The sequence below is a fragment of the Somniosus microcephalus genome, unplaced genomic scaffold (genome assembly GCF_052327205.1).
Source record: "Somniosus microcephalus isolate GS21.2 unplaced genomic scaffold, FLI_Smic_1.0 unresolved_chr9, whole genome shotgun sequence".
NCBI classification, from domain to species: domain Eukaryota; kingdom Metazoa; phylum Chordata; class Chondrichthyes; order Squaliformes; family Somniosidae; genus Somniosus; species Somniosus microcephalus.
Window position 1 is genome coordinate 21,191,515 of NW_028225187.1, and position 13,654 is coordinate 21,205,168.

At 53.2% G+C, this 13,654-nt stretch overlaps 1 protein-coding gene across 1 annotated transcript in view; it reads left to right on the top strand.

The window, feature by feature from the left end:
• The first annotated feature begins 7,579 nt into the window (after window positions 1–7,579).
• LOC147084901 (cytohesin-2) overlaps window positions 7,580–13,654 on the top strand; it is a 552,369-nt gene continuing 546,294 nt past the window's right edge. Inside the window, exon 1 of the mRNA XM_085979610.1 lies at window positions 7,580–7,804. Within this exon, the coding sequence (XP_085835736.1) occupies window positions 7,786–7,804 (19 nt within the window). The 5' untranslated portion in view covers window positions 7,580–7,785. The remainder of the gene's footprint in view (window positions 7,805–13,654) is intronic.

Genomic DNA, 13,654 nt, shown 5'->3' on the forward strand with positions numbered 1-13,654 from the left:
AGGATGACCCCGAGCTTCCGGTCGCCTGTCATTTCAACTCACCGCCCTATTCCCACTCGGACCTCACCATCCTCGGGCTCTTGCATTGTTCCACGGAAGCTCAGCGGAAACTCGAGGAACAGCACCTCATCTTCCGATTAGGCACTTTACAGCCTTCAGGACTCATCATAGAGTTCAACAATTTCAGATCATAACCTCGGCCCCCATTACATTTTTACTTATTTTTTATCCACACCTTTGTTTTGGCCTTTCCCGCTCCCTTCTTTTTTTCTCTCTCCCACATGGCAGCTGTCTCCATTCTGCCAACGCATTTCACACCTAATCTGGAGACTTCTTTTGTCTCCACTAGTCCTATCACCATCTCGTCTCGTTTTGAATACCTCTTAATGTCTCTTCACCTCTCTTTTGTTCTCTCCCAGCCTGGCCTTTTAATCTGTTTCATTTCCTGTGCTTCTTTAGTCTTGACAAAGGGTTTTGACCTTTTGCCAACCGCCCAAACAGATCTGGGGATGATGCCATCGCCACTGTACTGCACACTGCCTTATCACACCTGGATAAGAGGAACACCTATGTGAGAATGTTGTTCATTGATTATAGTTCAGCATTCAATACCATTATCCCCTCCAAGCTTGTCAACAAGCTCAGTGAGCTAGGACTTAACACCTCCCTGTGCAACTGGATCCTGGACTTCCTGACGGGCAGACCCCAGGTGGTGAAAATAGGCAGTAACACCTCCTCCTCACTGATCCTGAACACGGGAGCTCCCCAGGGTTGTGTGCTCAGCCCCCTTCTCTACTCCGTTTACTCACGATTGCGTGGCCACGCACAACTCCAACTCCATCATCAAGTTTGCTGATGACACTACCGTTGTAGGCCTGATCACAGATGGCGACGAGACAGGCTACAGGGAGGAGGTAAGAGCCCTAGCAGAATGGTGCAAGTACAACAACCTCTCCCTCAACACCAGCAAAACAAAGGAGATGATCGTGGACTACAGGAAGCGGCAGGGGGAGGGACACACCCCAATCTACAGCGAAGGGGCTGAGGTGGAGAGGGTCAGCAGCTTCAAATTCCTGGGTGTATTCATTACAGAGGACTTAACGTGGTCCCATCACATCGACGTTGTAACCAAGAAGGCATGCCAACGCCTGTTCTTCCTCGGGAGACTGAAGAAATTTGGAATGGCCCCCCAGATTCTCACCAACTTCTACCGGTGCACCATCGAGAGTATCCTGTCCGGCTGCATCACTACCTGGTATGGCAACTGCACCGCCACAGGCCGCAAGGCTCTACAGATGGTAGTGAAAGCTGCACAACATACTGTAGGAATTAAACTACCTGCTGTGCAGGATATCTACCCCGAGAGGTGCCGGGGGAAGGCCCTGAGAATCATCAAAGACGCGAGCCACCCCAGCCACAACCTCTTCGCCCTGCTCCCGTCCGGTAAGAGATACCGAAGCATACGGTCTCGTACCAGCAGGTTTCGAAACAGCTTCTACCCCAGGCCATAAGACTCATGAACGAATAATTTATTATTATTTATTACTGTTGTTTATTTATTATTACTGTATTTCTGTTAGTATTTTTATCATTGCTATGCCATATTTATTCCAATGTTGGGAGGACTCGTAAAAATCAACATTTCATTGTGCAGTACACACGTTTGCTGCATATATATGACAAATAAAATTGAACTAATTCATAGAAATGAACCCCAGTGCTCGGTTTCGCTTTTTTAATTTAATTTATTTTATCTCGATTCTTGCCAAAAGAAAAAAACCCTTTTGACTTTGAAACACCTGTAGGCTGGGGCGTGGCCGGAAGGCTTTTACCAAGGACCAGGCCCCGTTGTCGTCGGCGACACGTCAGCAAGAGCTGGGAACAAGGGGAAGGCCATTCCGGCTGGAACTGGTTCTGAGCCGCCCCAGCTCACGGCCGCTTCCAAAAATGGCCGGCCGGTGGGCGAGAGCACGAGGTCGGAACAAGGTGGAGCGGGCGGGGGAGGCGGGGGGAGGAGGCCAATCAGCCGCTCGGGGCCCTGTCCCTGATCCGTATCTGAGCTCCATCTACCTGCGTCGGTTCTGTATCCCTCGCTACCCTTTGCCGAGGGAAAAAAATCGCTCGGTCTTAGTTTGGAAATTTAGAACTGACTCTCTGCCCCGCCCAGCTTTTTGCGGGCGAGAGGAATCCAGATTGCCACGAGATTCAGCGAACAGTACATCACAGACGGAGGCCCTTCGCCCCGTCGAGTCTGTACCGGCTCCTTTCGAAGACCAATCCACTTAGTCCCACTGCACCCAGCTCTTTCCCCATATCCCTGCAATCTTTTTCTCCGTCAAGTATTGATCCAATTCACTTTTGAAGGCGACTGTACAATCGGTATCCCTCCAACCCGCCCGCCCTATCAGGCCCTGCGTTCCAGCTCCTAACCACTCACTGCGTAAAAACAAATTCTCCTTATTTCCTCCTCTGATTAATTTGCATTTTCTTTACCAACCTTCCCACCATTGGAGACAACATCTCCCTATCGGAAGGATATCCAGTGTATCGAAGATGCCGCGGAAGCAGACTTGTCCGGGATGGGAGATATTCCTTTTTTCTCCCGGAAAATGGGCTTCACTCGCGGTTTGAGTTTAATCGGGTCGCAGAGGGGAGGGAGCGTGGGTTCGGAGGGTGTCCATAGAATCACAGAATCAGGGAAATTCCCGGCACAGAAGGAGGCCATTCGGCCCGTCGTGTCTGTGCCGGCCGACAAAGAGCTCTCCAACCAAATCCCACTTCCCAGCTCTCGGTCCGTAGCCCTGTGGGTTACGGCACTTCGAGCGCACATCCAAGTACTTTTTAAATGTGGTGAGGGTTTCTGCCTCGACCACCCTTTCAGGCAGTGAGTTCCAGACCCCCACCGCCCTCTGGGTGAAGAACGTCCTCCTCAAATCCCCTCTAATCCTTCTCCCAATTACTTTAAATCAATGCCCCCTGGTTATTGACCCCTCTGCGAAGGGAAATAGGTCCTTCCTATCCACTCTATCTATGGCCCCTCGTAATTTTATACACCTCAATTAAATCTCCCCTCAACCTCTTCTGTTTCAAAGGAAACAACCCCAGCCTGTCCAATCTTTCCTCGTAGCTAAAATTCTCTAGTCTGGTAACATCCTGGTGAATCTCCTCTGCACCCTCTCGACTGCAATCATATCCTTCCTGTAATGTGGCGACCAGAACTGCACGCAGTACTCCAGCTGAGGCCTAACTAGTGTTTTATACATTTCAAGCATAACCCTCCCCGCTCTTGTATTCTATGCCTCGGCTAATAAAGGATATCAATCTTTTTATCAGCCCCACTGTGCTCGATGAGTTAAAATGGCTCCCCGTCCGACAGGGCCGCTGCAGAAAAATTGAGACGCACTGAGGCAGCTGATCCCCTTCCCTCCCTCGCCAAACGCCCACCCCTCGTCCCCCCCCACCACCCATCCACCTCAGCCCCCGGGCGGGGGGCCTCCCTGTGGGCCTGGCGGCTCCCCGAACGAACGACGGGCCCCGAGGCTGAAGGCAATTCCCAGGCCAGGCTTCGGCCTATCAGCTCCCCTGGCGACGGATTAAGCCTCAGGCTTCCTAATCAGCCCCGGCCAAAAAAAAAAGCCAAAACGTTCCTTACTGTCATTCCTGCAGAGGAATAAATTCATTGTAGAAGAGAAAAGGATTATTTTCAGCGCCAAATTATTACTCGTCTCCATTTTCTGTCGCACTAGAGTTTTATGAGCGACTGGGACTGGGTGTTGCAATCAGGGACTTCCCGATTGCATCGATTTTCGAGACTCGCGTTACTCTGACACCTTCCTGTCGGCCACTCCTATATTTACCTGGTTTTATTTACGTTGCCGGGGTAACCTCAGTCAGTGAGACTTTTGTTGTGCCTGCTGCCCTGAGTCCTGGTCACCCCTCACCCCCGCTACTCGTTGGCCTACACTGGCTCATCCTCCTGTTCAAATCCCTCCATGGCCCCTTGCCCCCTCCCTATCTCTGTAACCTCCTCCAGCAACGACAATTCTCATCCTCCTGTTCAAATCCCTCCATGGCCCCTCGCCCCCTCCCTATCTCTATAACCTCCTCCAGTCCTACAATTCTCATCCTCCTGTTCAAATCCCTCCATGGCCCTCGCCCCCTCCCTATCTCTGTAACCTCCTCCAGCCCCTACAATTCTCATCCTCCTGTTCAAATCCCTCCATGGCCCTCGCCCCCTCCCTATCTCTGTAACCTCCTCCAGCCCTACAATTCTCATCCTCCTGTTCAAATCCCTCCATGGCACTCGCCCCCTCCCTATCTCTGTAACCTCCTCCAGCCCTACAATTCTCATCTTCCTGTTCAAATCCCTCCATGGCTCTCGCCTCCTTCCCTATCTCTGTAACCTCCTCCAGCCCTACAATTCTCATCCTCCTGTTCAAATCCCTCCATGGCCCTCAGCCCCTCCCTATCTCTGTAACCTCCTCCAGCCTTGGAACAGAGGAGGCTGAGGGGAGACCTTATTGAGGTGTATAAAATTATGAGGGGCCTGGATAAAGTGGATAGAAAGGACCTATTTCCATTAGCAGAGGGGTCAAAAACCAGGGGGCACAGATTTAAAGCAACTGGGGGAAGGTTTAGAGGGGATTTGAGGGGAATTTTCTTCACCCAGAGGTTTGTGGAAGTCTGGAACTCACTGCCTCATCACATTTAAAATGTACTTGGATGTACACTTGGGATGCTCTATTCAATTCAATTCAATTCAATTTCAATTCAAATCGCTTTATTGGCATGACAAGGTACATCTTATGTTGCCAGAGCATCGAAAAACATTTATGGTTGAACACATAAACGCAGATCTATCCATACAGTGTATAAACAGATATATCCCTGAGTGTATAAATATACATTCGTATAATTTGTATATACTCTTTTCTTATATTTAGTGGTTGTCCCTCTGTTTATGGCAAGCTGTAACATAGTGTGCTGCTAAGGTTACAGAATTTCTCTGTTCCCCTAGTAGGTATGGGAGTTTTTGGTTGTCATTCAAATTTCTGAATTCAGGGCATATTTTTGTGAATTTTGGGTAGAAATTCTCCCTGATGCCCTGATATTTTCCACAAGCTGTGAGGAAGTGCATCTCTGTCTCCACCACTCCCTGACTGCAGTGAGAGCATATCCTGTCCTCTCTTGGTAGCCGGGTCTGTCTGTGTCTGCCTTTTTCGATAGCCAGGCTATGTTCACTAAGTCTGTACATAGTCAAGGTTTTTCTCAGTTTGCTGTCCTTTACCATGGTCAGGTAATCAGCCATGTTGTATTGTCTGTTTAGGGCCAAGTAGCAATTGAGTTTGTTTTGGGTTTTTGTTGTTTCTGCCCAATATGACAGATATTTTTCCTTTTGCTTAGTGACAATTGTGTTGGGTCGAATTCTCTGTGCTATGATATCACTGTCCTGGGGCTGGTTATTGTTAGTAGTGTTAGTAGTTACTTCACTGAGTCCCAGGACTAGTTGACTGAGGGTATTCTTCTTTATGATCCTCTCTTGGCATTTCAGGGCTTCGTAACGATAGCATTGGGGGTTGCTCATTTTTAGGTGTTTCCAAAATTTGGTGGCTCTTTTTTGGATAGTAATTATTAATGGAAAATTGGCCTAGTTCTGCCCTGTATGCATTGTTTACGGTTTTCCTTTGAGTCCGGAGGATACTTTTACAGAATTCTGCATGTAGGATCTCAATTGGGTGTTTGTCCCATTTTGCAAATTCTTGTTGTGTTAGCGGTCCCCACACCTCACTGCCATAGAGTGCAATTGGTTCAATTACTGATTTAAAAATTTTGAGCCAAATGCTAATTGGGATTTCTATTTGGATTGATTTTTTAATGGCATAGAAAGCCCTTCTTTCTTTCTATTTCAGTTCATTCACAGCCAGATGAAAATTTCCCGTAGAACTGATTTTTAAGCCCAAGTATGTGTAGTTAGTGGTTTGTTCAATTTTAGTTGTTCCTAGTGTGAAATTTATTCTGGGTCCCTGATGTCTGGATCTTTGCTGGAACACAAGGACTTTGTTTTTTTGGGGATTTATTGTCAGGGCCCAGGTCTGACAGAACGACTCTAGCAGATCCAGGTTCTGCTGTAGACCCTCCTTAGTTGGTGACAGCAGAACCAGGTCATCTGCATAGAGGAGGAATTAAACCTTGGATTCATATAGGGTGAGGCCGGGTGCTGTAGATTGTTCAAGTAGTTTTGCCAATTCATTTATGCAAATATTAAAGAGTGTCGGTGAGCCTGCAGGGCTATGGACCAAGAGCTGGGAAGTGGGATTAGGCCGAATAGCTCATTGTTGGCCGGCGCGGACACGATGGGCCGAAATGGCCTCCTTCCGTGCTGTAACTCTCTGTGATTCTAAGTATTTTTGTAATATTTATAATCTAAATGCAAGTCTTTATTTAATATTGATAATATAAATGGAAGTCTTTATTTAATATTATAATATAAATGCAAGTCTTTTAAAAATATTTATAATCTAAATGCAAGTCTTTATTTAATAATATGTATAATCTAAATGCAAGTCTTTTTTAATATTTATAATATAAATGCATAGAATAAAATATACATATAGAAATATATGAAAATAATATCAATATGTAAAATATATACACTTGATGCAAAATCATAATTAAAATGCTATAAATCTTCTGAATGCATATTAAAATGTGTAGGTTTTCTGCATTATTATAAATATAGATAATATATCAAGCTGCAAATTATGGTCCAGATTTACAGGACATTTGCAGATCTGCCGTTTGATTGGTGGAGGCTACTGTCAGTCGGAGCATCTCGACCCGCGATTGGCCGAGGCTGTCGCTCCCGCCCCCTCCAAGCGCAGCCTGATTGGTTGCCGCATGAATGGAAGGCGGGTCTAGCCGATCTGCGCCGGCTGCCGGCTGAATGACGAGGCGTGGAGGGGCAATCTTGAAGGCTGATTGGGTGGCTGAGGCGTCGATCAGCCGACTGCGCCTTCTGATTGGCGGAAGCACGCGTCAATCAGCACGGACGCCCGCCTCCCTACCTCTTCGCCTCTGCCCGTCACGCCCTGAACCGCGCGGGGTCACGTGGGTTAAGGGGGGTGCAAGGGGCGGGAACTCTGCCTATGGGAACGCCGAATGGCCGGTCCGCCCGTCGATCAGGAGGCTGCGCATTCTGATTGGAGGAGGCCCGCGTCAATCAGTAGGAACGCCCGCCCCCCGACGCTCGCCTCCACCCGTCACGCCCTGAACCTCGCGGGATCACGTGGGAGGCAGGGGGGGTGGGATCTTCCGCTTGAGGAGCGCCGATTGGTCAAGCTCGCCCGTCAATCCGCCAGCGGCCCCTTGCGATTGGTGCAGTGCCCACGTCAATCAGGGAGGAGCCCCGGCCCGGCCCCCTTAACCGCCGTTTCCCTCAGCTGTCGGTGGGCGGGAACAAGGGGAGGCGGGACCTCAGCCCTTAGTGCTCAACGTCGATTGGTCAACCCCGACGTCAATCAGCCGAGCGCGGCGGCCGATTGGTCCGACCGGCTGTCGGTCAGGACAGCGGGCGGCGGTGATTGGCTGCGGTCAGTTCTCGGTGGTCAAAGCCGAGAAGGAGACGGGCAAGGGGGGGGAGGAAGCGGTGGTTTTCCGGTCGGTTTGTTTGGTTTATTTTGATTACCGGAGGGAGAGGAAGACCCGGGACTTTCCCCCTTGACCGAGAGAGGGAGACCAGCCGATAGAGAAAGAGCGAGAGGCCCGGCCCGGCGGGGCGGAGGAGCCATGGAGGAGAGCGGGCTGGGTGAGTGAGGGGGAGGGCCCATCAGTGGTGCAGGGCAAAGGGGGGGGCTCCTCAGTGGTGCAGGGCAAAGGGGGGAACCATCAGTGGTGGAGGGCAAAGGGGGGGCTCCTCAGTGGTGCAGGGCAAAGGGGGGAACCATCAGTGGTGGAGGGCAAAGGGGGGGCTCCTCAGTGGTGGAGGGCAAAGGGGGGAACCATCAGTGGTGGAGGGCAAAGGGGGCGCTCCTCAGTGGTGCAGGGCAAAGGGGGGGGCTCCTCAGTGGTGCAGGGCAAAGGGGGGAACCATCAGTGGTGGAGGGCAAAGGGGGCGCTCCTCAGTGGTGCAGGGCAAAGGGGGAGCCCATCATTGGTGGAGGGCAAAGGGGGGGCTCCTCAGTGGTGGAGGGCAAAGGGGGAGCCCATCAGTGGTGCAGGGCAAAGGGGGAGCCCATCATTGGTGGAGGGCAAAGGGGGGGCTCCTCAGTGGTGCAGGGCAAAGGGGGAGCCCATCAGTGGTGCAGGGCAAAGGGGGGGAACCATCAGTGGTGGAGGGCAAAGGGGGAGCCCATCATTGGTGGAGGGCAAAGGGGGAGCTCATCAGTGGTGGAGGGCAAAGGGGGAGCCCATCAGTGGTGCAGGGCAAAGGGGGGGAACCATCAGTGGTGGAGGGCAAAGGGGGAGCCCATCATTGGTGGAGGGCAAAGGGGGAGCTCATCAGTGGTGGAGGGCAAAGGGGGAGCCCATCAGTGGTGGAGGGCAAAGGGGAGCCCATCATTGGTGGAGGGCAAAGGGGGGGCTCCTCAGTGGTGGAGGGCAAAGGGGGAGCCCATCATTGGTGGAGGGCAAAGGGGGAGCCCATCAGTGGTGCAGGGGGGAGACCATCAGTGGTGCAGGGGGGGGAGACCATCAGTGGTGCAGGGGGGGAGACCATCAGTGGTGCAGGGGGGGGAACCATCAGTGGTGCAGGGGGGGGAACCATCAGTGGTGCAGGGGGGAGACCATCAGTGGTGCAGGGGGGGAGACCATCAGTGGTGCAGGGGGGGAACCATCAGTGGTGCAGGGGGGGAACCATCAGTGGTGCAGGGGGGGAACCATCAGTGGTGCAGGGGGGGGGAACCATCAGTGGTGCAGGGGGGGGGAAACCATCAGTGGTGCAGGGGGGGGGAACCATCAGTGGTGCAGGGGGGGGGACCATCAGTGGTGTGGGGGGAGACCATCAGTGGTGTGGGGGGAGACCATCAGTGGTGCAGGGGGGAGACCATCAGTGGTGCAGGGCAAAGGGGGAGCCCATCATTGCTGCAGGGGGGTACCATCAGTGCTGCAGGGCAAAGGAGGAGCCCATCATTGCTGCAGGGGAAAGGAGGAGCCCATCATTGCTGCAGGGGGGAGCCCATCAGTGGTGCAGGGCAAAGGGGGAGCCCATCAGTGGTGCAGGGGGGAGCCCATCAGTGGTGCAGGGGGGAGCCCATCAGTGGTGCAGGGGGGAGACCATCAGTGGCGCAGGGCAAAGGGGGAGCCCATCATTGCTGCAGGGGGGAGACCATCAGTGGTGCAGGGCAAAGGGGGAGACCATCAGTGGTGCAGGGGGGAGACCATCATTGCTGCAGGATGGAGGGGGGAGCCCATCAGTGGTGCAGGGCAAAGGGGGGGGACCATCAGTGGTGGAGGGCAAAGGGGGAGACCATCAGTGCTGCAGGGCAAAGGGGGAGCCCATCATTGCTGCAGGGTGCAGGGGGGAGACCATCAGTGGTGCAGGGGGGAGACCATCAGTGGTGTAGGGGGGAGACCATCAGTGGTGCAGGGGGGAGACCATCAGTGGTGCAGGGGGGAGACCATCAGTGGTGCAGGGGGGAGACCATCAGTGGTGCAGGGGGGAGACCATCAGTGGTGCAGGGGGGAGACCATCAGTGGTGCAGGGGGGAGACCATCAGTGGTGCAGGGGGGAGACCATCAGTGGTGCAGGGCAAAGGGGGAGACCATCAGTGGTGCAGGGCAAAGGGGGAGACCATCAGTGGTGCAGGGGGGAGACCATCATTGCTGCAGGATGGAGGGGGGAGCCCATCAGTGGTGCAGGGCAAAGGGGGGGGCCCATCAGTGGTGCAGGGCAAAGGGGGGGGACCATCAGTGGTGGAGGGCAAAGGGGGAGACCATCAGTGCTGCAGGGCAAAGGGGGAGCCCATCATTGCTGCAGGGTGCAGGGGGGAGACCATCAGTGGTGCAGGGGGGAGACCATCAGTGGTGCAGGGGGGAGACCATCAGTGGTGCAGGGGGGAGACCATCAGTGGTGCAGGGGGGAGACCATCAGTGGTGCAGGGGGAGAACATCAGTGGTGCAGGGCAAAGGGGGGAGACCATCAGTGGTGCATGGCAAAGGGGGGAGACCATCAGTGGTGGAGGGGGGAGACCATCAGTGGTGGTGGAGGGGGGAGACCATCAGTGGTGGAGGGGCGGGGGGGGGGAGAGACCATCATTGCTGCAGGATGGAGGGGGGAGACCATCAGTGGTGGAGGGGGAACCATCAGTGGTGGAGGGGAGACCATCAGTGGTGGAGGGGGGGGGAGAACATCAGTGGTGCAGGGCAAAGGGGGGAGACCATCAGTGGTGCATGGCAAAGGGGGGAGACCATCAGTGGTGGAGGGGGGAGACCATCAGTGGTGGTGGAGGGGGGAGACCATCAGTGGTGGAGGGGCGGGGGGGGGGAGAGACCATCATTGCTGCAGGATGGAGGGGGGAGAGACCATCATTGCTGCAGGATGGAGGGGGGAGACCATCAGTGGTGGAGGGGGAACCATCAGTGGTGGAGGGGAGACCATCAGTGGTGGAGGGGAACCATCAGTGGTGGAGGGCAAAGGGGAGACCATAATTGCTGCAGGGTGGAGGGGGGAGACCATCAGTGGTTGAGGGGGGGGGAGCCCATCAGTGGTGCAGGGCAAAGGGAGAGCCCATCAGTGCTGCAGGGCAAAGGGAGAGCCCATCAGTGCTGCAGGGCAAAGGGAAAGCCCATCAGTGCTGCAGGGCAAAGGGAAAGCCCATCAGTGCTGCAGGGCAAAGGGGGAGCCCATCAGTGCTGCAGGGCAAAGGGGGAGCCCATCAGTGCTGCAGGGCAAAGGGAAAGCCCATCAGTGCTGCAGGGCAAAGGGGGAGCTCATCATTGCTGCAGGGTGGCGGGGGGAGACCATCATTGCTGCAGGGCAAAGGGGGAGCCCATCATTGCTGCAGGGTGGAGGGGGAGCCCATCAGTGCTGGAGGGGAGAGACCATCAGTGGTGGTGGATGGGGGGGGAGACAGTCAGTGCTGCAGGATGGAGGGGGAGCCCATCAGTGCTGCTGGGAGCAATACCTGGGGAATTAATCAATGGGGCAAAGGGTGTAGGGGGAGCCCATCAGTGCTGCAGGGAGCAATACCTGGGGAATTAATCAATGGGGCAAAGGGGGGAGACCATCAGTGCTGAAGGATGGAGGGGGAGCCCATCAGTGCTGCAGGGAGCAATACCTGGGGAATTAATCAATGGGGCAAAGGGTGTAGGGGGAGCCCATCAGTGCTGCAGGGAGCAATACCTGGGGAATTAATGGGGCAAAGAATGGAGGGGGGAGCCCATCAGTGCAGCAGGGGGCAATACCTGGGGAATTAGTCAAAGGGGCAAAGGATGGAGGGGGGAGTGCATCAGTGCTGCAGGTAGCAATACCTGGGGAATTAATCAATGGGGCAAAGGGGGGAGACCATCAGTGCTGAAGGATGGAGGGGGAGCCCATCAGTGCTGCAGGGAGCAATACCTGGGGAATTAATCAATGGGGCAAAGGATGGTAGGGGGAGCGCATCAGTGCTGCAGGGGGCAATACCTGGGCAATTAATGGGGCAAAGGATGGAGGGGGAGCCCATCAGTGCTGCAGGGAGCAATACCTGGGGAATTAATCAATGGGGCAAAGGATGGAGGGGGATCAGTCAATGGGGTAATTAATAAATGGAGGAATTAATCAATTAGGGAACTAATAAATGGAGAAATTAGTCAATTAGGTAATTAATAAATGGGGGAATCAATTGGGGAAGGGATCAATTGGGGAAGGGATCAATTGAATCAATTGGGGAAGGGATCAATTGGGGAAGGGATCAATTGGGGAAGGGATCAATTGGGGAAGGGATCAATTGGGGAAGGGAGCAGTAATTAATGTTAATGAATGGAGGAGTAACTAATGGAGGAATAAATAAATCGGGAAGTGCAGGAGTCTGTCACTGTATAACACTGGGGTACAGTACTGGTGGGTACAGGTCTGTCACTGTATAACACTGGGGTACAGTACTGGTGGGTACAGGTCTGTCACTGTATAACACTGGGGTACAGTACTGGTGGGTACAGGTCTGTCACTGTATAACACGGGTACAGTACTGGTGGGTACAGGTCTGTCACTGTATAACACTGGGGTACAGTACTGGTGGGTACAGGTCTGTCACTGTATAACACTGGGGTACAGTACTGGTGGGTACAGGTCTGTCATTGTATAACACTGGGGTACAGTACTGGTGGGTACAGGTCTGTCACTGTGTAACACTGGGGTACAGTACTGGAGGGTACAGGTCTGTCACTGTTTAACACTGGGGTACAGTACTGGTGGGTACAGGTCTGTCACTGTATAACACTGGGGTACAGTACTGGTGGGTACAGGTCTGTCACTGTATAACTCTGGGGTACAGTACTGGTGGGTACAGGTCTGTCACTGTATAACACTGGGGTACAGTACAGGTGGGTACAGGTCTGTCACTGTGTAACACTGGGGTACAGTACTGGTGGGTACAGGTCTGTCACTGTATAACACGGGTACAGTACTGGTGGGTACAGGTCTGTCACTGTATAACACGGGTACAGTACTGGTGGGTACAGGTCTGTCGCTGTATAACACGGGTACAGTACTGGTGGGTACAGGTCTGTCACTATAACACTGGGGTACAGTACTGGTGGGGACATGTCTGTCACTGTATAACACTGGGGTACAGTACTGGTGGGTACAGGTCTGTCACTGTATAACACTGGGGTACAGTACTGGTGGGGACATGTCTGTCACTGTATAACACTGCGGTACAGTACTGGTGGGTACAGGTCTGTCACTGTATAACACTGGGGTACAGTACTGGTGGGTACAGGTATGTCACTGTATAACACGGGTACAGTACTGGTGGGTACAGGTCTGTCACTGTATAACACTGGGGTACAGTACTGGTGGGTACAGGTCTGTCTCTGTATAACACTGGGGTACAGTACTGGTGGGTACAGGTCTGTCACTGTATAACACGGGTACAGTACTGGTGGGTACAGGTCTGTCACTGTAAAATACTGGGGTACAGTACTGGTGGGTACAGCTCTGTCACTGTATAACACTGGGGTACAGTACTGGTGGGTACAGGTCTGTCACTGTATAACACTCGGGTACAGTACTGGTGGGTACAGGTCTGTCACTATAACACTGGGGTACAGTACTGGTGGGTACAGATCTGTCACTAACACTGGGGTACAGTACTGGTGGGTACAGGTCTGTCACTGTATAACACTGGGGTACAGTACTGGTGGGTACAGGTCTGTCACTGTATAACACGGGTACAGTACTGGTGGGTGCAGGTCTGTCACTGTATAACACGGGTTCAGTACTGGTGGGTACAGGTCTGTCACTGTATAACACTGGGGTACAGTACTGATGGGTACAGGCCTGTCGCTGTATAACACTGGGGTACAGTACTGGTGGGTACAGGTCTGTCACTGTAACCCTGGGGTACAGTACTGGTGGGTACAGGTCTGTCGCTGTATAACACTGGGGTACAGTACTGGTGTGTACAGGTCTGTCACTGTATAATGCAGGGGTACAGTACTGGTGGGTACAGGTCGG